Source organism: Phocoena sinus, chromosome 10, assembly GCF_008692025.1.
Source record: "Phocoena sinus isolate mPhoSin1 chromosome 10, mPhoSin1.pri, whole genome shotgun sequence".
NCBI lineage: Eukaryota > Metazoa > Chordata > Mammalia > Artiodactyla > Phocoenidae > Phocoena > Phocoena sinus.
The window spans coordinates 100,080,563-100,104,689 of NC_045772.1; the positions used below are offsets into that span (position 1 = coordinate 100,080,563).

General features: G+C 57.8%; 1 protein-coding gene across 9 annotated transcripts; it reads right to left on the reverse strand.

Moving 5' to 3' along the window:
• Nucleotides 1–666: 666 nt before the first annotated feature.
• On the reverse strand, nucleotides 667–22,388 carry SLC6A12 (solute carrier family 6 member 12). 9 transcript variants are annotated; one of them, XM_032646780.1, is made up of 17 exons: nucleotides 22,280–22,385; nucleotides 20,103–20,186; nucleotides 18,210–18,385; nucleotides 17,674–17,951; nucleotides 13,902–14,036; nucleotides 12,147–12,287; nucleotides 11,313–11,400; nucleotides 10,206–10,338; nucleotides 8,889–9,023; nucleotides 7,507–7,610; nucleotides 7,128–7,252; nucleotides 6,688–6,800; nucleotides 6,124–6,261; nucleotides 5,264–5,366; nucleotides 3,467–3,567; nucleotides 2,863–3,033; nucleotides 667–1,686 (listed from the first exon to the last, which is right to left on the reverse strand). In XM_032646780.1, exons 4-17 carry the CDS (start codon nucleotides 17,894–17,896, stop codon nucleotides 1,543–1,545), a joined length of 1,854 nt encoding a protein of 617 aa, XP_032502671.1. In that variant the 5' UTR covers nucleotides 17,897–17,951; nucleotides 18,210–18,385; nucleotides 20,103–20,186; nucleotides 22,280–22,385; the 3' UTR covers nucleotides 667–1,542. The 9 variants fall into 9 exon arrangements, with proteins under 9 accessions (XP_032502671.1, XP_032502670.1, XP_032502669.1 ...); XM_032646779.1 differs by having other exon boundaries at nucleotides 18,210–18,491; XM_032646778.1 differs by having other exon boundaries at nucleotides 18,210–18,526.
• Nucleotides 22,389–24,127: the final 1,739 nt, after the last annotated feature.

Sequence of the window (24,127 nt, forward strand, 5' to 3'; positions counted from 1 at the left end):
AGGGAACGTTCAGAACCCAGGGGTCTGGACGTCTGCTTGTGCCCAGGGTGCCAGCGCCCCTATTCTCACAAGCTGAGAAGCCCTCGCAGATCTGGGCGAAGGATGGCGGATGATCTGAGGATGCCTGGGGCTGTCAGGCTGGAGCTTATCCTGGCTGGACCACAGATTTTTCCTCCAGTCACCAGGCAGTGACTTTTCCTACCTTCGCCATCACTGCAGGTGGTGGCCCTTCTTCCAGACCTCAGGTTCTCCCCAGGACACTGTCCAGAAGTGGCCTACCCCCCACAGACCCCCCCCCCCACCTTGCCGTTGGAACACAAGACCACAGAGCCTCCTCCAGGAAGCCTTCCCCAGCCAGGGAAGGGTCTGGCGCAGTTTGGCAGGGGCCTGGGGAGAGAAGCACCCCACACCTCTCTCCGTGGGAGTCAGGGGGTGGCTCTCCCAGATGCCCAGGCAAACCCTGGAGGAGGGGAAGTGGAAAGTGGGAAGAAGACCAAAGTCCAGGGAGGAAATCCGGTCAGAGGGGTATGGGCTAGTGGAGGAGCTGCCAGGGTAGGGCTGCCAATCTGGGCGGGCTGCTCACATCCCCCCCACCACCGCCCGAGGGGGACTCTCTCCCTCCTACCCCAAGAACCACAATGAACAGAAAGAAGGCTGGCACACACGGCAGGTGATCCATGGGTGCTTGTTAACAAGGCAGGAGGGGGCAGTGGGAGGGACACCGGCCTGAGAGCAGGACACCCGGCTTTAGTCGTGTCTCTGGCCCCGAGGAGCTTCATGAACTTGAAAAATCATTTTGTCCCTTGGGTTCCTCAGTTTCCTCATCCATGAAGTCGGGGTCGGGAGCTGCCGGGGGCACTGTCTCTGGAAGGCATCAGCTGGGACAGAACATGCGACCGACTAGCCATGTCTGTCCTGGGTGCAGGCCCATGGTCGTGCCTGTTTGCCAAGTGTGGGGGCCATGCTGAGCCCCTGCCACCCCAATGCTCTGTGCGTTAAGGACACCACTGCAAGGCGGGCATGGAACTAGGGCTGGAGCTGGGGACACCTTGTGACACCACCTCCGGGAAAATGCAAGACAACGGTGGCCGTTTCTCTGGTTCCTTCCCGTGGGCTCCAGGACACTAAGCCAGGTGAGGAAGCCCTCCAGTGGAACGTCAGGACCCAGCGTGGGGTGTTCAGTTGTCACATGCAACATGGCGTGTACCTCTATGGGCGCTACCCTCCCCAGGCACAGAGATCCTAAGTGCTAAGAGGAAGCCTCCCTACAGTGGGTGATCCGCTGTCGCACACTGCAGTTGTTCTAACCAGACGGTGGGCTCCGGAAAGACCACCTCCTTCACAGATAAGACGGCGTGTTCCAACAGGCACGGCAGGCTCCGGCGGCACTGTCTCTAGCCCACCGGGAGGGGCTGCCCACGGACATCACAGAGCTTCTCGGCAGGGCTGCGGGAGGGGGCAGAGGCGAAGGCTGTCCGCCGGGGGCACGGGGGCCCTGACCCAGCTTCCTGGCTCAGTAGCCACCTGGTTTCCAGCCACATCCTACAAGTGCGTCTCCTTCTCCCCGGCCATGAGACCCGCCTTCGTTGGGGAAGGCCCGCAGTCCCGGCCGCTGCCACCGTCCAGACACAGGTGTCGCTTGGGCTGTGGCAGGCTGGGGTCAGGGGTGACGAGCTGCCGCAGGCGCTGCGGGGAGAAGAGGAGTCAGTGGTGCTGGTGGCAAGAGAGGCAAAGACGTGTCCTCGTGTCTGTGTCCCCAGGGCCCAGCACACAGCTCAGCGTGAGTGAGTGAAAGGGCACAGAGCTCGAGAAGCAAGAAGAGGCAGTAACGTGTGACTGAGCGTGTGAACCGCCTGGCTCCCGTCCTGGCTCTTACTGACGCCTGCGCGGTCGTAGGCACCCCACTGAACCACACTGTGACTCGTCTGTAAGGTGACAGACACACCTCAGAGAACAGTGCCCAGCACAGGGTAAAGTGATCAGCGAGCGTCTATTCTGTTCTTATTGTTACTATTCTTACTGCTGCTATTATCACACGCTCAGTAAGTGTCTATCATTGTTCCTCCTAGTAGTAGTCCTACGGTGACTACTGTTACTGGTGCCATCTCCTTCTTGCTTTGAATGCAGACGTGATGACTGGAATCATGACAACCTTCTCGTGACCATGCGGTGATAAGCATGGTGATGAAAAGACAACATGACCGGGATGGAAGTCCAGGAATAGAGGAAGCGTCTGGTCTCTAACGGCCTCTTTAAGCAGCCGGACCAAATGCCAGGAGCCCCCGTCTCTGGTCCTCTTCACATGTAAGAAGAAACCAGGCCCGTTTGCTTACTGCACATTGGGTTTTCTGTGACTTGTGGGCGAGACTGATTTCCACAAATGTAATGTCTTTGTGGGACGTTGGCTCTATCCCTTCCAGGAAGACATGTCCCGAACCCTAAACAGGGAGCCTTTTGCATATGGTTCGCAGGCAGGGCTGAGAGGAGAGAAGCCGGGAGCCTGTGTGGATGAACCATGGCTGCTGGTCACCAGTTTCCAAGAGCAGGAATCTGTGCTCTATGACCCCCTGCATCTGGCACCTTGTGTTCTTATTTGTGACTCACTTTCCCCCTTAACCCCTTGACAGCTGCCCTTGGTCAACCTGCCCAGATGATCTGCTGGAGGTCAGATGCTGAAGCTCTAGGACTCTAGGACTCTTGAACATTTCTGAAAATGAAGCCCTTCTTCAAAGGTCCTTCTCCTTAAGATTCCCTTAGACTGAAGGGCAGCCCGGCACTCAGAGCTGGCCCGGCCGTGGTGTCCTGCCCAGAGTCCAGCCCCTTCGGTGCCCTCCTTTGATGCGCCACTTCCCCAGCCCCTACCTTCCTGAAGGAACCCTGGGTCTTCAGGAGGGCGACGACGATGAAAAGTGGGATGCAGCTCATGGAGGAGCCAGCCAGGAGCCAGCCGATGAAGTATCCCCAGGCCGGGTACACATAGACGTTGTTGTATCTGAGAGGTGTGTACTTGCTCAAGGAGAAGAGGAAAGTGGCCTAGAAAGACAGCGGGAAGACACAGATGCAGGAGGAGCCCGTGAAACCCTCTCCTCGGGACGGAGCAGTTAAACACCAACACACTGGCGCCTCTAGAGATGGAGGGCAGAGGCTCCCTCTACAAGTGCGTCACAGACCGCGGGCTCAGAGGCAGGGAGGGGAGACCAACAGCTGGGAAATCACGCAGGCAGACAGACAGACGGAGGTGCGAGGGAGGGAGGGATGGAGCAGGAACTAGACCAGATGGTAGTGCTGGTAAAGCAAAGAGACGGGCGAGAAAAGGGGGGTGGGGAACCAGCACACAAGAGGGCACGAAGCAGCCCCTGCAGGTAACTGTGCAGGCGCAGGAGGGAAGGAGCCCCAGAACTCTGCCCGTGCCCGAGATGGCTAGAGGCAGGAGGAGATGGGGGTGGGGGTGCTGGAGGGCACATACCAGGCAAAGGCCCGGGGTCAGGAAGAGCCAGGAGATCTTCACTAGGGGCCACGGCCGGTAGCCAATCATGTCCTCCACGTTGTCATAGAAACGGTCGGCCCCTGACCAGGTGGGTGGGGGGAGAATGTGAGGACAGGAAGGGGACGGCGGGTGGGCTCGGGGAAGGACTCACCTGCTTCGTCCGCCTCCCCGCACCGTGGTGGGGAACCTGGATCTGGACACGTGAGTGACACTGGTGGCGGGGAGGCCGCCACCAACCGAGAGCCCCTAACCTCCCAGTGTCTCTCTGCTCTCAGGTCTGCGGATGAAGACCCGAGTCCTAACACAGAGGAGGGTGTGAGCCCAAACAGGGCTCAGAGGGTATACACACGCTTATTGCGTCGCAGAGGTGAACTCGGCTTCAAGTAAAAATAGCAAAACACCAAGGGAGCCGATGCTCGAGCCCAGCGCTGAGCCCTGCGGGGCGGGGGCGGCACCTGCACCCCAGACTCCAGGGGGCCCCTCTGTGCTCCCAGTGAAGCACAGAAGGGGGCTGGGCTGTGGCCATGGAAACACTGCCTCTTGCACTTGGTTTAATGTCCTTAGGTTTCCACGTTTGCTCCACCTTCTAAGAAGTAAAGAGCCACTGACTGGGAAAGGCCTGGGAGCCCTCTAGCCACCCCCTCACCACCACAAAAGGAACACTGCGAAATGCCACCGCTAGACAGTCGTCCCTTTGGCTTCTTAACCTCCCCCCAGGAGAAGAGCAGATACCGCTGCTGTAGGTGTAACATATCATCAGCCGTTTACACCTCGCTGTGATGGAGTTTGTCAGATCCTCTCTGAGAACAAGTGTCGAAAAGCAGTGGGGAAATCAGAGCGAAAAGGCAGGAGACGCGTGGGGAGGGAAGGACGCCAACGAGGAAGGCCTAGGGCAGCGAGATAAAACCCTTCCTATTCGCGGCTCGTCCTGAGGCCCTGCTGCGTGGTACCCACGCACCCTCTCTGCCCTGAGCTTTGGCACACTGACAATCCGTTCCCCCAGCTGGTGCAGTGGAGCCAGAGGGACCTGCGGCATGAGGACGGCTCCTCCACCTGCCTGCTGTGTGAGCACAGGCAAGGGACCCAACCTCTCTGAGCCTAGGTTTCCCCTGTGCAGGGCTGTGGCGCAGATTACGAGACAGCACTCGGCACTCAGCAGTGCAGTGCTCGGAACATAAAGGCTTCTCCTCTAACCTCACCCCAGGCAGATAACAGCCTGGATACCACGTGGTCAGCACCGCTGGCTGACTTCCTCGGTGCCGAGGGGGTGGCGCTGTGGGTGGGAGTCAGTGGAAGCCAGAATTCACCAAAGTATCAGAAAGAAATGCACGACCACCAGAACAGAAAAGGCTACGTCAAAAACACGGGGATGAGCTTCCTGTCCGTGGACGTGTTCAAGCAAAGCCTGGGTGACGACTTTGAAAGCGCATGTGGGAATCTCTGAAGGATCAGACTAAGTGGCCCTGGAGGTCCCTTTTGACTAGGATCCCCATGGGAGAAGGCCTCCAACAGCCTCTGCATCCAGAAAGCTGTGCACAGTTATTTATAATCATTCTCACTCTTCAAAGAAGTCCGTTGTCATTAGCCCAGCTCCACTGCCGTAATGAGAAACACCTGGGTTCCCAGCAACCGCTAAACTCAAGTAAAAAGGACCAGGACAGCAGCACAAAGACCCGCCAGCAGCACAAAGACCCGCAGAGACCGGCGGGCCCGTCCTCACCCTGGGCACATCCCGCCCTTCGCATGGCCCCAAGCCTCCCCCGCCCACCCACTTACCGTACACCCAGCCGACGCAGAGCACTTCAAACACGGAAAGGAACAGCAGGCACGCGCCACTGCAGGCGTAATAATCAAACAGCTGGAAGATGTACATCCCGCCCTGGGGGGCAAGAGGCAGAGTGAGACCTCGGCCGGGGGGCAGGGGACATGCCCCAGCCCACACGAGACGACAGAAGCCCATCTGGGATGCCACCCTGCCCGGTCCAGGGAACTCATCCCTTGCAGCCAAAAAGCGTTTGCCCCGCCTGTCCCTGACTCCCAGCCTCCCGGCCCTCATCTGACAACAGCTCTGACACCTGCGAGGACCCCGGGGACTGTGGTGCACACACACGCTGTGCTGTCCAGCACCCCACCTTCCGGAAGTTGCCGAGTTGCGGCCACCTCACTCTGAGTGTGCGCCCCTCCCTGCTCCAGGCCTAAAGAAGAGCAACGGCCAATTCTCAGGGAAAGGGCCCTATCCCCCCGGGGTTGGCTGGTGGCAGAAGGGAACCCTGAAGCTGCCCAGAGCTGTCTGTAACATCCCAGGAGGGAAATCTGCCCAAGAATGACATCACCAGAGGAAAGGGAAGCCAGGAGATAGAGGGGAGCATCCCTGAGGATGCCATTGGAGCTGCTGGATCCAACCGTGCCTGAAACCGAAGCATCTCTAGACTTTTCTGTTTCCTAACCAAAAAAATTCACCTTCCTGCTTAAGCCAGCTTGTTTGACTTCTATCACCTGAAACCAAAGGAGAGGGAACCAACACAGGAAGCTTCCGCCATGTGGTCCCTCCACAGTGAAGGGCCGGGCAGGCGAGGGGAACGTGGCTCTGAGGGTGTCGGGGGGTCGCCAGCCTGCAGGCCGCCCCCGCCACTCACCTCGGTGACCAGGAAGAGCCCGATCAGGTAGCACAGGACCACGATGGCAAGGATCAGGAGCTCCCGCCGCCCGCTCTTCCGGAGCTGCCTGGGGAACATGTCCACGGAGGCTGTCACCAGGCACTCCACACAGACAAACTGTGGGCCGGAGGGGGCTGGTAAGAGGGGCCGCTGCCTCCTCGCTCCCCAACCCCACACTGGCCCACAGAGTGCATGGGGCCCAGAACCGGGGTGAGGCCAACCCTGCCTCAGCCTCGTCTCCACCACGAAAGGTGCCAGCCGCGAGGGCTGGCTGGGCGGGGCTGGGCGGCCCGAAGGTTTGGGAGGGCGCGTCCACATCCGCGCGCGGAAGGGTCGGGCCTGGGGGAGCAAAGCAGGTGGCCCCTCCCGGAAGAGGAGGCCGGGCGTCCCCCGACCAGCCTCCAGGACAGGCCCCGGATGCCGGGGCCAGGTGCTGGGAAGTCCGGTCGGGGGACAGCGAGGTCGGGGAGGTTATGGCGGCGGACGCAGAAGCTAGTAAGGGGGTCGCAGGGCGGACGGGGGCGGGCGGGGGCGGGGGCGAACCTGGCTGTCCAGCCCGAGGAAGATGAGCATGATGAAGAAGAGGCAGGACCACAGCTGGGACAGGGGCATCATGCTCACAGCCTTGGGGAAGGCAATGAAGGCCAGACCAGGGCCTGCTGGGCACAGACGCCATCAGGGCCCCGCCCCTGTGTTCGCGCGCGTGTGCGTGCGCCTGCGTGCGCGCGCCTGCGTGCGCGCGCTGGTTCCCGAGGGCCGGCCGGCTCTTCTACTGCTTTGGGGAGCACGCTTTCCACTCGTGCGTCCGTCCTCCCATCCGTCCCCGCCTCCCTCCTCCCTCCCCTGGTTTTGGGGTTCTGCTCTGTGCCTAGCACGGCCGCCTGATGCTGAAAGGTTCCTACAGTACCCAGCTTCTGGGACCCCTGGCCTCCTGTCCCCTGCCCCTCCTTCTCCCCGGCCCCAGGCAGCAAAGCAGCGCCCACCTGACTCGGCCACCTCAGAGATGGGCACCCCCTGCTCCTGGGACATGAAGCCCAGGATGGAGAAGACCACAAACCCGGCCACGAAGCTGGTGGCGCTGTTCAGGAAGCAGAGGGCGATGCTGTCCCTGCAGAAAATGGGAAGGAAAAGGGAGAAAGAAACCCATCGTGGGGGGACATCCAAAGACGGTGAGCGGTAAAGAGGAGAGAGGAAAGGAAGTGGGGGAAAGGAGCCCAAGACCAGGTACCAGAAGGTGAAGAGAAGAAAGGGAGGGAGAAAGCCCAGGTCTGGAAAGGGGACCCCAGTGTCGGTTTTGCACAGCTTCGGGCCCCTGCTCACAACGGAGGAAGGCCCCCTCCCAGGACCCTGCGCCCCGCTTACCTGTAACAGTTGTTGTGGTACTTGTTGTAGCTGCCCAGGGCCGTCAGGCACCCCTGGCAGATGGCGAAGGAGAAGAAGATCTGGGTGCCTGCGTCCATCCACACCTGCAGGAGACCCCGAGGAAGCGGTGGGAAGATGGGGGGAGCCCGCCAGGGCCTGGAGCAGTGACTGCCCCTCACCTCCACAACCAGAGGCCCCTCCGTCCCCGCAGAGCCCACGTTACAGCCTACGCCCACTAACGCATCCTCTTCCCGTGGGCACTCAGCAGGCACCACGTCGGTGCGCGTGACTGTAACTTCTAGTTGGTTCACCACAGACGGTGAACCAGAGAAGGAGGGCTGTCTGCAGGGCGGAGCTGAGGACCTGGCCGCCCTCAACCTGCAGGTGCCCCCAGGCAGCCATGTGGGCAGAGGCCACGGCCTTCAAATATAGAGAGAAGACACCAAGACTCCACGGGGTGGGGGGGGGGGAGTGGGAGGGGCAAAGAATGTGCTCAGACAAGTCCAGAGGGGCAAAATGTCCAACATCGCACTAGTAAAAAAAAAAATTTTAATGGCAACATGCTACTACTTTGACCTATCAAAGGTTAAAATAAATTCTACTTGAATCTCTCATGGGCCTACAGAAGGAAGGGTACCCACCAACACGGGCAGTCAAAGTCCACAGCACATGTCAAGAGCCTTAAAAGGTGCGTACTCCCTGACTTAGTAATCCCACTTCTACGTCTGACTACTGTCAGGAAATAATCAGAGATGTGGTCAAAGATTTAAACACAAGGTGTTCATCGCAGCTGTCTGTACAATCATAAAAAAAAAAAAATACGTGACCTAAATGTGCAGGAACGGGGAAGAACTGAGTAAAAGCCGACACCTGTCCCAGGTGTGGATGCCCAGAGGTCATATGTCCGGGTCTGTCCGCCTGCTGCCCACACCAGCTCTAGAGAGGTACCTGGACTTATGGGACCGCAGTACATCCTGGCTGGATGAGTGAGCGGATGGATGGGGGACGGAGGAAACATTATGCAAATGATAAAAGGACATTTACAAATGGGCTTAATAACAAGGAAGATGCTTACACTATAAGTGAAAATATATTTATCTCCACGTATAATTGTCTCAACAACGTGGAAACACACACGCACCATATAGAAAAAAAAATTGGAAGGAAATATACTAAAATGCTAACAGAGGTTATAGCTGAGTGGTAAGGTTACGGGAGGTTTTTAGTTCCTTTTTCATAATTTTCTTCTATATTATCTACTTTTTTCTCCAGTGGTCACAGATTGCCTCTAAACAGCGAAAAGCAATCAAAGGTTTTCAGAAGTCCAGATCTGGCTTGGGGCGGGAGATGCCTGGGGAAACAGTCCCCAGTGAGGTTCCTACCTGGGGGTCCTTGAGCCGAAGCAAATCTGGTTTTAGATAGTAGATGATGCCCTCGTAGGCTCCGGGCAGGGTGATGCCTCGGATCAGTAGGATGGCCAGCATCAGGTAGGGGAATGTGGCTGTGAAGTAGACAACCTGGAGGGGAGAAGACCAAGGTCACCCTTCCCCGGGCAGCACGAACTGCCTCGGAGGAGGGGTGAGCACAGGAAACTTCCCACCCCTCCCTTTACACATTCTGGGGTGTCTGGGGCTCCCCAGCAGAGGATGAGACACACATCAGCAGGGCAAAGGAACAGGAAGAAGGGCAGGGAGGGGTATGAGTTTCCACCCGTAACATTAATCCAGATTCTGGTCTCTCTTAATCCCGTATCCTGGCTGTTCGCCTGCCCCTTGCCCCCTTGAAGGGGGGGGACCCCCCCGCCCAGGGGGAAGGCGAGCAGGTCTGTACAGTGATCAGTGGGGAAATTTAGACGGAACTTTTCCAGGCTTAAGGTTGGGGGAGCAGCATTGGCCTGAGCTCTGGGGGACAGGAGACACACTGGGGGGGGGGGCTCCACTCTGCCCCTTCCCCGAGAGGGCGGCACTCTCCGTGTTGTTATTACTATTATTTTTATGTTATCGTTATTACAACAATCCGTGGAAGGGGGAGGCTGCTTTGGGAGGGGGCTAATCAGAGAAGGTGGGACCCTGTCTGTTCCCGGCTGTAACAAGCGTGGAGCATCAATGTCAGACTCCCTGGGTTGGAAACGATGCTCCAGTGTGAACTCTGTACACACAACAGACCACTTTGTCCACCCTCAGCTTGAGCTCCTTCAGAGGTTGGAAACCCACCACCTCAAAGACTGTTCTGTTTGCCACTTCATCCTAGACGTGGTCTTGGTGTGTTGTTAAACGAGCCAAACACATCGTGCGAGTGTGTGATCCTGATTGTGCGATATTCGCACAACACACACACACACACACACACACACACACACACATGCGTGCATAAAGGAAGCTAGAAGCCGACCAGCAAAATGCTGACAGGGATGTGCAGACACCCCTCCAGCCCGCTGGTGGCTCAGCTCTGACACCGGGACCTTCCTGGTTCTTATTTTGCTCTGCATTTCACTTACGTAAACAGGCCTTTGAAAGTCATACCGAAAAAGAAAGCCTTCCCTTGTGCTGAGCTAAACCCTGCCCTCCCGTGATGTCCCCTATTCTCAGCAGGCCTCTCCCTTTCACTGCTTTCTCTTTCAGGTCTCCAGAGGGATGCCATGTGTGTCCCTGTGGACCCTGGGGGCCACAGAGAGTGGTCCCGGAGCCAGGACCCCTCACCTTGCCCGTGGACTTGACCCCCTTCCAGATGCAGAAGTAGCAGACGACCCAGGCAAGCAGGAGGCAGAGGGCCAGCTCCCAACGCAGGGCCCCCAGGTCGTGGATGCCGGAGCTGATGCCCAGAACACGTCTCCTGGGGACGGGGAGACACACAACCAGGTGAGGCCGAGGGGACAGTGGCCTCCGCCATCAGGTGTCCTCATCCTCAGAGCTGACCCCACAGGTCTCAGAGTCCACGCCTCCCTGCCCCCACCCCTTCCCTGCCCCATGGCCAGCACGTTCCCACCTGTGGTCTCTAAGCCCCTGGCCGTTAGACGACCACATGATCCCATATCTCTCTATGTCAGAGAGATAGAGACAGAGAGTGAGGGCAGTAAGCGTCTGAGCGAGCTCAAGCCTGTGGGGAGCAGAGACCCGTACGGGCAGTCGATGAGCAGGTGCTCGGGAAGCAGACAGAGGGGCTGGATGGGCGTCAGCATCTGAAGAGTGACTGGGGTGATGGGAACACGTGTGTGCCGGGGTCGGTGGGCATGAGGGCGGCGTGGATGCCGGGAGGGCGCCCCGGGGAGAGTGTCGGTGAGTACATGTGGGCCAAGGTTAAGTGTGAGGGCGGGTAGACTTGTATAAGCGCAAGGGTGGACACGTGTGGATGCTGGGGTGCAAGTGCTCGTGTGGAGGGTGCAGGCGTGAGTGTAGAAATTTGCCAGTTCCTGTGGTGTAAATACTCCCACTTCGGCCAATTTCAAGCCACCACCAGGACATCAGGGCACATGGAGCTGGCACAGACCCTTCCCAGCTCGCCTGGCCGTCGGCCGTGGCTGTCTACGTGCAGGTGGGCGTGTGGGTGCGGGTGGGTGACGGTAAGAAGGCACGTGGGCGATGCAAGTCACGTGGACGTGCGTGTGAGTCCAGGTGGACACAGGTGGATGCGGGGCGAGCGTGAGGGTGTGGACGGTAGGTGTGGAGGGTCCCTCATCTCCTAGTGACGTGAGTGCTGGAAAGCATGCACAGGGAGGTGTACACCTGCACCCCCAGTCCCGGGCCCCAGACATTTAAATTCCCTCCGCCTGGGGCCCCCGGGAGGCGGCCTCCAGGCCGGGCACCTACTCCCAGAATTCCATGACGGGGGAGGTGAAGTTCACGGGCGGGGCCGCTGTGCCAGCTGCCGAGCGGTTCAGGAAGTCCATGCAGTGCTCTGCAGGGGACAAGAGGGGCATCAGCAGCGGGCCAGGCGGGCAGAGGCGCCCTCACACCCCGTCCGCCCCCCTCTGGCCTCGCATTCCCGGTCCCCAGAGCTTCCTCTGGAGCCCCCGCTTTCCAGCGTCAGGAGTTCCTGCTCGGGTGGCTCGGGTGAGCAGCCCCCGTCCCTGTGTGCCTCACGCTGCTCTCATCCTGGTGGAGCTGGCTGCTCCTCTGGCCGTGCTGCCGGCCACCTCTGACCCTGTCCAGACCTCAGGCCAGGCCCCCATGCCCACGTGTGCACCTCACTCCCCAGCGATGGGGGTATGGGCTCGTGGGACGGCCCCGCTGGGAGTGGTCCCCACACAGGCCCCTTCCCATCCTTCCGTGGTCACCCGTCGAAATCTGCCACTGCTCTGTCCGCTCGTCTGTTCCCAGCGCTTGACTGTCCCTGGTGCGGGCTAGGCCAGATCAGCCGGGCCCACCGCCGGGTCTCGAGGGTCTGGCACACAGTAGGCCCGCAGTGAACACTGGCTCGGTGGGTGGACGTTGGGGGGTGCTAGCGCCCGGCAGCCGCTTGTCACCCACCGTCCCACCGGGTCGTCGGCTGTCCTGGCGGCTGGTTGGAGGTCCCACACGGGGTCGGCCAGCAGAGTGGCCACCTGTGCCCGCCCAGCTCGGCTTGGGGGCTGTTCTGCCGAGAGCTCCATCACTGTTCGCCCAGCCCCAGCTGCCCCGTCCCAGGGCCGACACGACAAGTACCTGTGTTCCAGGAGTGGGTGCAGGCAGTCCAGGGCAGCTCGGAGGTAAAGGAGCTGAACAGGTAGAAGAGGGCCCAGGAGAGGATGATGATGTAGTAGACGTTCAGATAGGCCTCGATGACCACAGACGCCAGGCCAATGCCTTGTGGGGGGGGAGTAACAAGGGGGTCCCAGAGACCAGCGTCAGCCTGGGAGCCGCCCACCGTGCTGGAAGGACAGGGGCCACAGAGACCCCGCGGGGCTCATTCACGGGCCTGAGAGGCCCTTTACGCCTTATCTTTCTAAGTAAGAAAAGCAGGTGACAGAGCGCCACCCTAGGCATTCTCCCAGTTTTACGATGTATACCTGAACGCATTTGTTTTCTCATGAGAGAATCTCTGGAAGGGGCATCGTCCAGAGGTGAACAGGTGGGTCTCTGGGTGACAGATTTCAGTTCACTTTTAAAAGTTCTTTTCTATCGCTTCTCGGCCTTTTGGCTAAGATCAAGTGTAAAAGTTCTTTTCTTTCTCTGGTTTTTCTAGTTTTTCTGTGACAGTCATGCCTCACTTGTGAAGTCGCAAGGGACAGGAGGAACAGAGGCATGAGGCCAGAGGCAGGAGGTTCCCGAGTTCGGGTCTCACTAGGCATCCGAGCCTCTGGGGGGTGGAGGGAACCCACGCGTGTGTGGCCATCAGGCAAGGACCCGGGCAGCCTCGGTGGGGCTGTGGACCCCAGGGAGCAAACCGAGGACAGACTCCACGTGGACCACACACAGCCCACACGGACCCCAAGGATCCGAGGAAATCATCCCAGACACCCCACAGGGTCCCCATTCTGATCCCACAGGGACCCCCCAAATCACCACATGGACCCCCAAGGACCACACAAAACCATCTGATGCCCCAAGAGGGATAAACACCAGACTAGCCATGCCCCGCCGCCCAGCCCCTGGTCAGGCTCCCGGTCTGCTCAGGAGCCAGCATGGTTCCACCACGTCCACGCCGTCCGGCGGAGGCTTGGCGGCCCCCAGACAGGCCTGTCCTGGGCCCGGCCCCTTAGGGCCTGGCGTCCGAGGCAGAGTCCTCCCTCCCCCGCAACCATGCAAGGAGCCGCTCAGGGACCAGGAGGCCCCTGGGTTTCCCACCGGCCGTCAGGGCGCCATCAGCTGAACAGAGGGTGGAAGAGGACATCCCCACTGCTCACACCAGTGCCAGCAGATCCCCAGAGGGAGGGCAGGGGCTGGGACCAGCTTAGTCCCTAACACAGGACACAGCAGAAACCCACGGAGACCTGCGTTAGCGAATGGCCTCATTTTCTCATCTTATGAGGGTAACGCAGACACTACTGGAGGGTTAGGCGAGGACGCAAACGCGTGTGACGTGCTGACGTGAGCCCCGGCACATCATCACCATCATCACCATGATTATACCCCGCGGAGGCATGTCTGGGACCAGGCCACGCGCTCGGGAGCACGTTTCCTGCGAAGCTGTGGAGACTCAGCTTCAGGGTTCCTCACTTGCAAGGACTCCTCCCAAGACTCTGCACCTAATGTCGTGCCTGGTTATAATTTTGTATCATCCTTCCTGGAGGCTGCTTCCACCCAGGTTCTAGAAGCTTCGGGCCCCAGGAAGCCTGATGACACGTCCTAGCTCCTCTGCAGCCCTCAGCACAGGGTGGATGAAGGAAGCGGGGAGGGTGATGGCCGGCGGGGGTGGGGGGTGGGGGGGGGTGGGGGTGGGGGGAGGGCGGGCGGGGTGTGCGGCCGGAAGGCACTCACCCTGGAGGAGGGGGCAGATCTTCCTCCAGGCTGTGACGCTGCCCTGGCTGGTGTACTGGCCCAACGCCACTTCCAGAAAGAACACTGGGATGCCGCAGGTGAAGAAGAAGATGAAGTAGGGGAAGAAGAAGGCTCCTGCCGAGGAGGGGGAAGGGGGCTGAGCTGGCAGCCAACCCCTCAGCCGCCCCCCCGACAGCCCCCAGGGGCCCAAGGCAGCAGCTTCCTCCTGTCTGTGAGCAGGGCCCGGCGGAAAGTTTCCGGTCCGCGCCCCACCCGGCATAGGAAAGACCTTCGAAGGGAAATGAATGATAACGTAGATGGAGATCCTAATATATGCCCTTTGTATTTTCTCGGTGTGCTTCACACATCTAGTCCATTTATTCTTTTTGGAACCGAAAATGTGTTCTGTATAATTTGATATGCTTATTAAATCATCAAGTTTGTTCCGTTTTCGAGAAAAACAAACAAACAAAAACACCTTGGGGAAAATGATTTCCCCTGTAATCATTTCCAGAGCGTATTTCCCCTCCCTCAGGCTCCCGTCTGAACTGGGCCCCCCGCAGACAAGGCCACTCCTCTGCTAGCCTGCTGCGGTGAGGACCGTCGCCCACGTCCTCGTGCACTTGTCTACTCTGCTCCTCGGCGTAGACTTCCAGCAGAGGAACTGCTAGTCAGAGGGCAAGAGAAATGGACCTTTTTTTTTCGCTTTTTCTGTCAGAAAACGTACGTAGCGTAACTTTTACGCTTCTAACCGTCTGGAAGCGCACAGCTCGGCAGCGTTCGGTTCATTCACAACCACTGCCACCGCCCTCTCTAGAGTTTCCTCACCCAAACTGAAGCTCTGTCCCCTTTCAACGCTCACTGCCCTCCCCCTCCCCCAGCCCCCGCACCCACCCTTCCTCTTTCTGTCTCTACAAACTTGATCATTCTAGGCACCTCACGGAATCCTACAGTATTTATCCTTTCGTGACTGACTTATTTAGCATAATGTCTTCAAGTTGCATCCATGTTGCAGCATGTATCAGAATTTCCTTCCTTTCCAAGGCTAAATAACGATCCAGTGTCACTATAGGTCACATTTTGTTTATCCGTTCATCCACTGATGGACGTTTGGGTTGTTTCCACCTTTTCAGAAGAAACCTTCTTTTTTTTTTTTGGCCATGCCACGAGGCAAGCGGGATCTTAGTTCCCCGACCAGGGATGGAACCCGGGCCCATGGCAGTGGAAGCGTCACAGAGTCCTAACCACTGGACCTCCAGGGAAGTCCCAGGGATGAACATTTTTAAGGTCTTTGACCGGCATTTCCAAATTGCCCTCCCAAACTCTTGTACCATCTGCCCTCCCAATAGCAACATGTGAGAGCAAAGACGGATTGGTGAGTCTTCCCGGGCCTGCTGCTGCCGACCAGCTCCATGGTCCCAGGCAAGTGGCTGAGGTCTCTGGGCCCCTGTCCTCCTCTGTGGAACAAGGGCTCTGATGAGATCATCTTTGGTCATAGCCACCTCTATGTCCGTGACACTGCGGCCGGGGAAGAATAAGCCACCACATCCTCCCCCAGCATTAGTTCTCACCCCAGCCCTGGCCTGCCCGGGAAGTCCCATTTCTATTTCTTTGGAGTCATCGGTTTAGGCAATTTGCAGTAAGAACTATAAGTTTTTAAACAGAGAGCAAGGGACTTCCCTGGTGGTCAGTGGTTAACACTTTGCCTTCCAATGCAGGGGGTGCAGGTTCGATCCCTGGTCAGGGAACTAAGATCCCACACGTGGCCAAAAAACCAAAACATAAAATAAAAGAAGCAATATTGTAACAAATTCAATAAAGACCTTTAAAAAATGGTCCACATCAAATAAATGAATAAAAGGGGCTTCCCTGGTGGCACAGTGGTTAAGAATCCGCCTGCCAATGCAGGGGACACGGGTTCGAGCCCTGGTCCGGGAAGATCCTACATGCCGCGGAGCAACTAAGCCCGTGCGCCACAACTACTGAACCTGTGCTCTAGAGCCCACAAGCCACAACTACTGAGCCCACGAGCCACAACTACTGAAGCCCACGTGCCTAGAGCCCGTGCTCCGCAACGAGAGAAGCCACCGCGATGAGAAGCCCGCGCACCGCAACGAAGAGTAGCCCCCGGTCGCCGCAACTAGAGAAAGCCCATGCACGGCAACGAAGACCCAACGCAGCCGAAAATAAAATACATAAATAATTTTTTTAAAATAAATAAATAAAACAGAGAACAAGACACGTGGTAGATGTTCACTAAATATTTGTCAAATTAAATAGAAACAGTGGGGCTTCCCTGGTGGCGCAGTGGTTGAGAGTCCGCCTGCCGATGCAGGGGACACGGGTTCGTGCCCCGTTCCGGGAAGATCCCACATGCCACAGAGCGGCTGGGCCCGTGAGCCATGGCCGTTGAGCCTGCGCGTCCGGAGCCTGTGCTCCGCAATGGGAGAGGCCACAACAGTGAGAGGCCCGCATACCGCAAAAAAAAAAAAAAACAAAAAACAGCGTTTAGAAGGATTTTCTAAACAGTGGTTAATTTTAAACAGGAATGTTCCTTCTTTTTTACCTTTCTGGAATGTTTCTAATATGCACATATATCATTTCCACAAGAGGAATACAGTTATTTTCAAAAGGCAAAAATGAATCTGGCCAGTCACACATAAACTCATCTAAATGAATTATTCCATTTATGTGAAATATTCCAAATAGGTTAAATCCACAGCCACAGGAAGTAGATGAGTGGTTGCCAAGGGCTGGTGGAGAGAGGGCTCGGGGGTGACTCCTAACAGGTACAGGGCTTCTCTGGGGGGGTGATGGAAAATTTCTAGAATCAGTCGTGGTAATGGTTGCACAAGTCTGTGAACATACTAAAACCATTTAACTGTACACTTACAAAGGTGACTCTGATCCCTCCCCACCGTGCCCCTGTTCATTTTTACTACCAGCGCTGAAAAATATAAAATTGTTTCTTGAATTAAAAAAAAAAATCATAGGGCTTCCCTGGTGGCGCAGTGGTTGAGAGTCCGCCTGCCGATGCAGGGGACACGGGTTCGTGCCCCGGTCCGGGGTGATCCTGCGTGCCGTGGAGCGGCTGGGCCCGTGAGCCATGGCCGCTGAGCCTGCGCGTCCGGAGCCTGTGCTCCGCGACGGGAGAGGCCACAACAGTGAGAGGCCCGCGTATTGCAAAAAAAAAAAATCATAGACAAGATAATGTCATTTCTTTGATCAACATTCCTCAGTGGCTCCCATGTCACTCAGAGCAGGGCCCGGAGGGGCTGAGCCCCGACCTCTGGCTCCTCTCCCGCCTGTCATTGCCCCCTTGCCGTCCCCTGCGTTTAGAATGTTCTTCACTTGAACTGCATCCTTGAGACTGGCTCCTTCACCTCCTTCAAGTCTGGGCTCAAAGGCCACCTCCCGGCCGGACCCTTTCCTGGTCCCCTCGCTTCCCATCTCACGCCCCTCCCCGCCCCTCCTCCCTGCTCTGCTTCTGGCCCGTCCGCTCCCCACAATGTGACAGACCACAGTGGACGTATCTGTCTGTGGTCTGCTGCCCTTTGCTGGAGTGTAACCCGGAGTGTGTTGTGCTTTGTATCTAGCACGGTGCCTGGCAAGGGTGGCCCAGAGTGTGAGCTGCGAGGAGCTCACCGTGAGGACGCATCCCCATTTCACAGCGGGGGGATGCTGGAGTCAAGCTCTCTGCCAGCCTCCCTCCACGGCCCAGGCAGGAGGTGCCCAGGTGGGCACTGCTCTCCCCACCTCAGAGTGAACTCACCTCCCCCGTTTTTGTAGCAGAGGTAGGGAAACCTCCAGACGTTGCCCAGCCCAATGATCTCCCCGGCCACGGACAGCACGAACTCCATCTTGTTGCTCCACTGGCCCCGATCCTTCACCTGGTCCTTGCCCTCCTGGTCCAACTTCTCTCCCTCCTCAGGGACCCAGGAGACCACAGAAGGCCCATCCTTGGGAACTGCCACTTTTCTGTCGTCTGCAGCCATGGACGGGCTGGGAGGCCACAGAGGGGAGTGGGCAGGACGGCAGGAGAGGTGTGGCCTGCGGGGACAAGAAGGAATGAGCTGGGCAGCCCCAAGGACGCCCGTCACCCCCGCTCTCTCCATCCTAACCTTTCATTATTGCTGGAATGCTGTCGAATACTGGCAGACCATTGATTTTCCTCCCAAATTCTTGATATTTACACCTAAAGTCACACTTTGCTCTCACAGCTCTGAGAACAAACAGGGAGCAGTTTGCTCTTAGTTTGCCCATTTTGCAGATGGAAAAATCCAGGCCTTGACAGGTGAAGTGACTTGCCTGAGACCGTTCAGGACTAGATGGGGATTGAAACCCAAGCTCGGGGACTCTTATTGCAAGTCTCTTCTGATCTTCACAGTCAGCTGCCGTCCCCGCTGCCCCTTCTGCCCGGCTGCTCAGTGTCGGTGGGTGTCACCCGCCCAGCCTCCGGCCTCCAGGCCAGAAGGGATCAAAGGCTGTCGGGGGTAACAGGAGGTCAAAGGGCAGGTGTGGCCCGGTAACTGCATGGTCTTCCCTGGGCCAGCTGTGTGCTCGTAGCTGTGCCGGCATGACCGATGGCCTCTGGGTAAACATGGGAGCCAGCTAAGTCCGGGCATCTGATTGGGAGAGCAGAGGAGGGTGGGGCACAAGGCCAGGTCGGGACAGGAGCGGCCTTCGAGGGGACCCTGGCTCTTGAACCTCTGTCCTGAGAGCAGGCGGGGGTTCTGGTGGCAGAAGTGGCCACCAGAGGGACCCTCACTTGGGCGCTCACCTCCGGATCCGAGCGGTCCCCTCAAGGGAGACCCAGAAGTGACTGCTCACCACGGCAGGTCACTGCCCTTCCCAACTCCCTGCCCTCCTAAAGAGCAGCCACTCTGCTCTACCCTGTCCCTCTCGCGGGCTGTTTATCTGCTGCCAGGAGATAGAATGATGCGTGCTCTATCCAGAATCCTTGCTGGCCTTCCCTCCCCACACTCCGCCACCTCCACTCTTGTTTCTGCCAGGAAGACGTGCCGGGCTGCCGAAGGATCCTCTCCCCCAGGCCCCCTGCCTCTGCCTCCAAGGGGCAGTGGGGAACCAAAGTGACCAGGAGCTACCAAGGTTCTCTGCTCCTCCAAGTTTCTAGAGAAACACAAGGGATTCTTTTTATTAAAAGAAGAGTCTGTGTTTACTTGTTAGTCCTTTTAACCCAGGCAACAACCCAAGCCCAAGTCAGTTAGAAAGGTGTGGCAGGGCCATCTGAGGTTATGGAAATTTTTGAAGGTGACTTGGAGAGTGCAGGTTATCCCAGGAATGGGAAAGAATGTCGGGGTGAAACTCTGGTACTGGGACCTACTCGGAGGCTTCCGTGGCAAGGTCAGCCCAGGAGGGAAGGCGCGGAGAGAGGCACCCCGTGGAATCAAAGGCCTCACTCTCTGATATAAAGGAAGGGGCGGGGGAGGAAGGGAAGGAAAGGGAGCTCCAGGTTCAGAGAGATCAGCCACACCCCAGGGGCTTTGAGAACCAAGCCTCAGGTGGAAAGAACAGGGTGGTTTGGCCCCTGGGGACACCTGAACCAACTGTGGATACTGCTACAGAATTGCGGCTGGGGGACTCTGAGGACTGGCCCCTGAATCATTATCCAATGAATGAATGGACTCAAAAACATGGATGAAGAAGCATCAAACAGGAGACCCAAGGTCTGGTCCAGACCTGGCTAGTAATAGTAGAAGTTAACGGGGGACTTCCCTGGTGGTCCAGAGGTTAAGACTCCGCGCTTCCACTGCAGGGGGCACGGGTTCGATCCCTGGCTGGGGAACTAAGATCCCACATGCTGCACAGCACAGCCAAAAAACCCCAAACAATAACAACAACAAAAAACTTGACTCCATTTCTTGTCCAACACCTGTTCCCCTCAAGATTGAGGGGTATCAGAGAAAAGGGAGGACTGAAACAGCATACCAGCCCCTGTGTCCCTGTCCTTTGAAGTAAAAGCCTTAAAAAAAAAAAAGAAGTTGACATTTGAGTCAGCACTGGGCTGAAAACATACACATCCTTACATGCATTATTGTTTCATCTTCATAAAAATATTTGAAGAATTACTATTAACTCCGTTTTATAAATGAGGAAATGAAGCCCAGAGAGATTGAGGAACAGGCCCTGACACCCCCAGGTGCTCAGTAAACTATTTTTGAATGGTTTGAACAAACTTACCAGTACAGTAACTGGGGAGATGAGCGGCCACGTTGCTGTGTGACCTTAGGCAAATCACACCTCCTCTCTGGGCTTTAAGTCTCCCTGAAAGAGAGAATGACCCCTACTCAACTGTGGTGTTGGGAGGGCAGGGTATACGCATGAGATCCATAAAAGACAAGGAGAGATACTGCCTTTGCTCGCCAAGCCATCGCGTAGCCCAGCTCGGGGCCCGAGCATAGGGTCACCAACGGGGCGGCCAGGAGACAAGCCTCACTGTCCCCAGACCAGAGGCAGCTGTTTCAGGGCCAAGTTGTCCTCAACAGCTGGAGTGGGGGAGACCCACCTGGGAAAGGAGTAAATGAAGGGAAAGCCAGAGGGGAACACAGGCTGAGGAAGCAAAGCCCAGAGCCCAGGGTGGGCGCAGGATTTGGGAGAAGAGAACGCAGATGAGCTGACCTTCACGTGACACGTTTGTTCTTTTTCAAAAAGGCTGTTGAGAGGAGCATGATTTATGGGTAAGAGTGAAAACCCGGAATGGCAGAATGAAAGCAGGAGCACGTGAGAAGGAAAGCTGGCCCAGGGCCATGGCAAGGCCAGGGGAAACGGGCTTGCCTTACAGCAAGCGGGACTCAAGTTAGACTCAAGGAAGACCTTTCCAGGAGGACGTTAGACATAAAAGCTGTACTGAGCTCTCCTTTTGGGGGTTAAAGGCCAAAGGAGAGCACCCCACCCTCCTGCCCCCCTCCCTGCCCCCCTCTACTGTGCCCTTCTACCCCCCGCCCGTTTGCCAGGAATACTTAAACACAGTGTTATCCTCAGTCACGATAACTTTCAGAAGTCTCCACCGTCCCGAGGGTTCATGCCAGCTCTCTCACCTCTCCAACCCCTAGCATGAGCTGCCCTGCTGCCCACCTGCTCTGCTAAGCTGGGGCAGGATGTGGGGCAACCTGGACCTCACCACACGCCAGTGCTCTCCAGAAGCAGAGGAAACCTTCAGGAGGCTGACAAGCCCCAAATTCACTGTTTTCAGGGTCTGGGCAGGTAGGCGGAGGAGCGGACACAGGTGGAAATGCTGCTGCCCTCCACGCGCCCCCGGGGGCAGCGGCCCAGGCCCTGGACGTCCCAGCCCCACTTCAGCCCACACCCACATACCAGCTCCCCGTTCAGCACACACGCTGTTGCCGCTCCCGTCACGTCCCCTTGCACACACATACCTGTGTGCACAGCACCAAAACATGACCCCCGTCGAGTCCTTCACACCCCGTGGGCCGCCCGCACCTCCGATGCCCGCCCCGGGGCACAGGCCGCCCTGCCGTCCGCACCCCTGTGTGGAGCCCGCGGGGAGGCTGACGGGTCTGGCCCCTCTGCTGGCCGCTTCCTTCCCAGCTGCGGGGCACCGTCTGTCTCCCCCTCCTCTCGCTCTCTGGCCCGGGTCGCTCCTCTCTCCCCCGCTCCCTGGAGCCAGCCCCCTCCCCGACTCAGGACTTTCCGCCAGCCAGGCTTGTCCCTGAGCAGCTCAGATGCTGCAGAGGAGCTGGGGTGACCCCCTTGTCCCAGGATTCCCCAACACCAGACTTCCCTCTGGCCCTGCTCACGGCGCGGACACACACTGCCACCCAGTCAGTCCCCCTCTCAGGTGTCGCCCCACCCAGCCACCCCGCACCCTCTGCGAGGAGCTCACCTCCTCCCGTCTGGCTCCCCGGGGTCCCGCAAGCCTCGCGGCCCCAACAGAGTCCCAGGGAAGCCGCTAGGAGACCCGACCTGAAAGGGAAACTGTCCCCCACCTTCGCTCCTTCTCTGCCTCCCAGCTCAGAATCCCATCCAGTCGTGGTCCTGGGACCCCCAGACAGAAAGCGACTCGTGTGTGTGTGTGTGTGTGTGTGTGTCTGTGTGTGTCTGTGTGTGTGTGTGTGTGTGTGTACACTTGAGTGTGAGCTGGTGTACTGGGAAGTGGAGGGGCAGAGAAATACCACAGCAGCAGGAGGGACTGAGGCCAAAAGTTTGTGAGCCAGGATTACAACACCCAAGCTCAGGAAGTCAAGTCCTCTGTCCCCAGCCCCTCCCCACCTCCCTCCCGGCCAGAGCTCCCCCACGGGCGGGCGCTGTCCCAAGACAACCCCCCCAGAGCTGGGCTCGGAGACTCACGCCCACCTCGTCTCCCCACCTTTGCCCCTTGTCCCTCCCCCCCATCTCACCGTGCCCCCTCTGGCGCTGGCTCCTTCTCCTCCGGTGGGCACAGCCCTCTCTCACCGGGGCGGTAGGATGGGCACCACCAACAGCCAGGCTGGAAGCTGAGATCTCGGGAGGGGAACTGGCCTCGCTGACGAGGGGGTGGGAGGAGGTGAATCACTGCTGGACTTTTCCACCAAGTACCTGCCCTCTGTGGTTTCAAAGCAAGGCTCTGGACCTTCACAGCCACAACCCTCTTCCTTGGGATTTTCCTAGAGAAGGTGCCAGAACACACCTCAAGAACCTAGAAAGGAACCAGGTTTGCAGGTAGACAGGCCTGGGTTTGACGCCTCCTTTGTCTGTCGGCCAGACAAGCATCTGAGTCTCTGTCTATCGACCCATCAAGGGTGCGTGACAACACCTACTTCACAGAGATGCTGGGAGGGCGAAAGGCAATCTGGGAGACTGCTTAGCGTGTTGTCGGTGCTTCAGGGCACTTGGTGATGTTTGCTGCAGGGTCGTCTGGAAGCAGGGGCTGGGATGCTGGAGTGTCCCAGGCAGCAGTGACGATGGGGACCTCTGGGCACTCAGCACACAGCTGGGACTTGTCTGATTGCCTGATGGCCATCAGTGGTGAACTGGTACTTGTTGAATAAATATCTGTGTCCCCACTACGTGCCCGGTGAGCTTCTCCAGAACGGGGTCCTCATCGCTGTTTCTGAGATATCCTCACGGTGCTCATACAGGACTGTCCGGGGCCATTCACTCAGGACAGACAGTGCCCCCTTCCGGATAATAAAGACGCTTCTTCGGGCCCAGGTGGTGGGGGGAGGAGACGCTGTGAGGAGAAAGGGAAATTTCCCTTTGCCTGTTCCTCCCCTGTGTGTCCTAGAACTTCCCCGCAGGGCTGGGGTGTGAAGCGCGAGTCTCAGTCTGTAGTTTTCCATCGAGCACCCCCCGCTCAGTGTCTCAGGCCCCTCTCAGCATCTCCCTGAGGCTCCCCGTGGAGAGACTACCAGAACAATCCAGCAAGCCAGGCGGGCTGGGGCGGAGAAGGGCTGTGGCCCCGGGCGAATTCACACTCTGTTTCCCCTGTGCTCGGCGGGCATGGAGTGATCGAGTTGCTGCAATGCCCTGCCCCTGTCCCCACCGTGTGTCAACTGTACAGCTCGCTGCAGAGGGGTACCAAAGTCCGTGTGATTACCTGGCTGCAGTCACTCAGAACAGAAGATCCAGCCTCTCCGGGAAGGGGCGCCAGAGGGAGGAAAACCAGGCTGGGCAGAGGGTGAATTTCCTAGCTCTGTCATTCAGTCAAAAATGTTACTTCACGCCTACAGTGTGTGGGGCTTTTCTGCGAGGACCTGGGGATACACATGTCACCTCCCCTCCACCTCACGAGAGAACAGCTGCCGTGTTTGACCTCACCTCCCTCTAACACCCGAACTCCCTCACTCAAGCCCACCCAACCCCGCAGCTTCAGCCCCCACTGGGCATTCAGAACAACTGGTGAACTCTTGGGGGCAGGAGACCCCATTTTACAACAGGTAGGGCTCCCTAAGTTACCTGGAAAGCCTACCTAAGACCGGCCTGTTTCCATACTGGGGAGGGCCCAGAGTCAAGATGAAATAATGAATCCGTTATCTTGCTGCAGTGAAACCCGTCGAATGTTCTCCTCACCACAGTCATCTTCTAACCCGTGCATACTTTTAGAAGGCCTGGCGTAGAAGGAACCTAGTTCCTAAGCACCTAACTCAGCCTAGGTGCTTTACATGTCACCCCATTTTGTCCTCACGAGAACCTGGAAATGTAGGAATTATTAGCCCATTTTACAGATGAGAAAACTGGGGCCAATAGAAGCTAAATGATGTGTCCTA

Excerpts from the sequence above, each read along its gene's own strand:
- SLC6A12 (XM_032646777.1), bottom strand. The coding sequence starts at position 17,896 with ATGGCTGCAGACGACAGAAAAGTGGCAGTTCCCAAGGATGGGCCTTCT. Across the intron at positions 9,024-10,205 it reads GGGTCAAGTCCACGGGCAAG|GTTGTCTACTTCACAGCCAC; the intron begins GTGAGGGGTCCT and ends TCTCCCCTCCAG. Across the intron at positions 3,034-3,466 it reads TGACCCCGGGCCTTTGCCTG|GCCACTTTCCTCTTCTCCTT; the intron begins GTATGTGCCCTC and ends CTGTCTTTCTAG.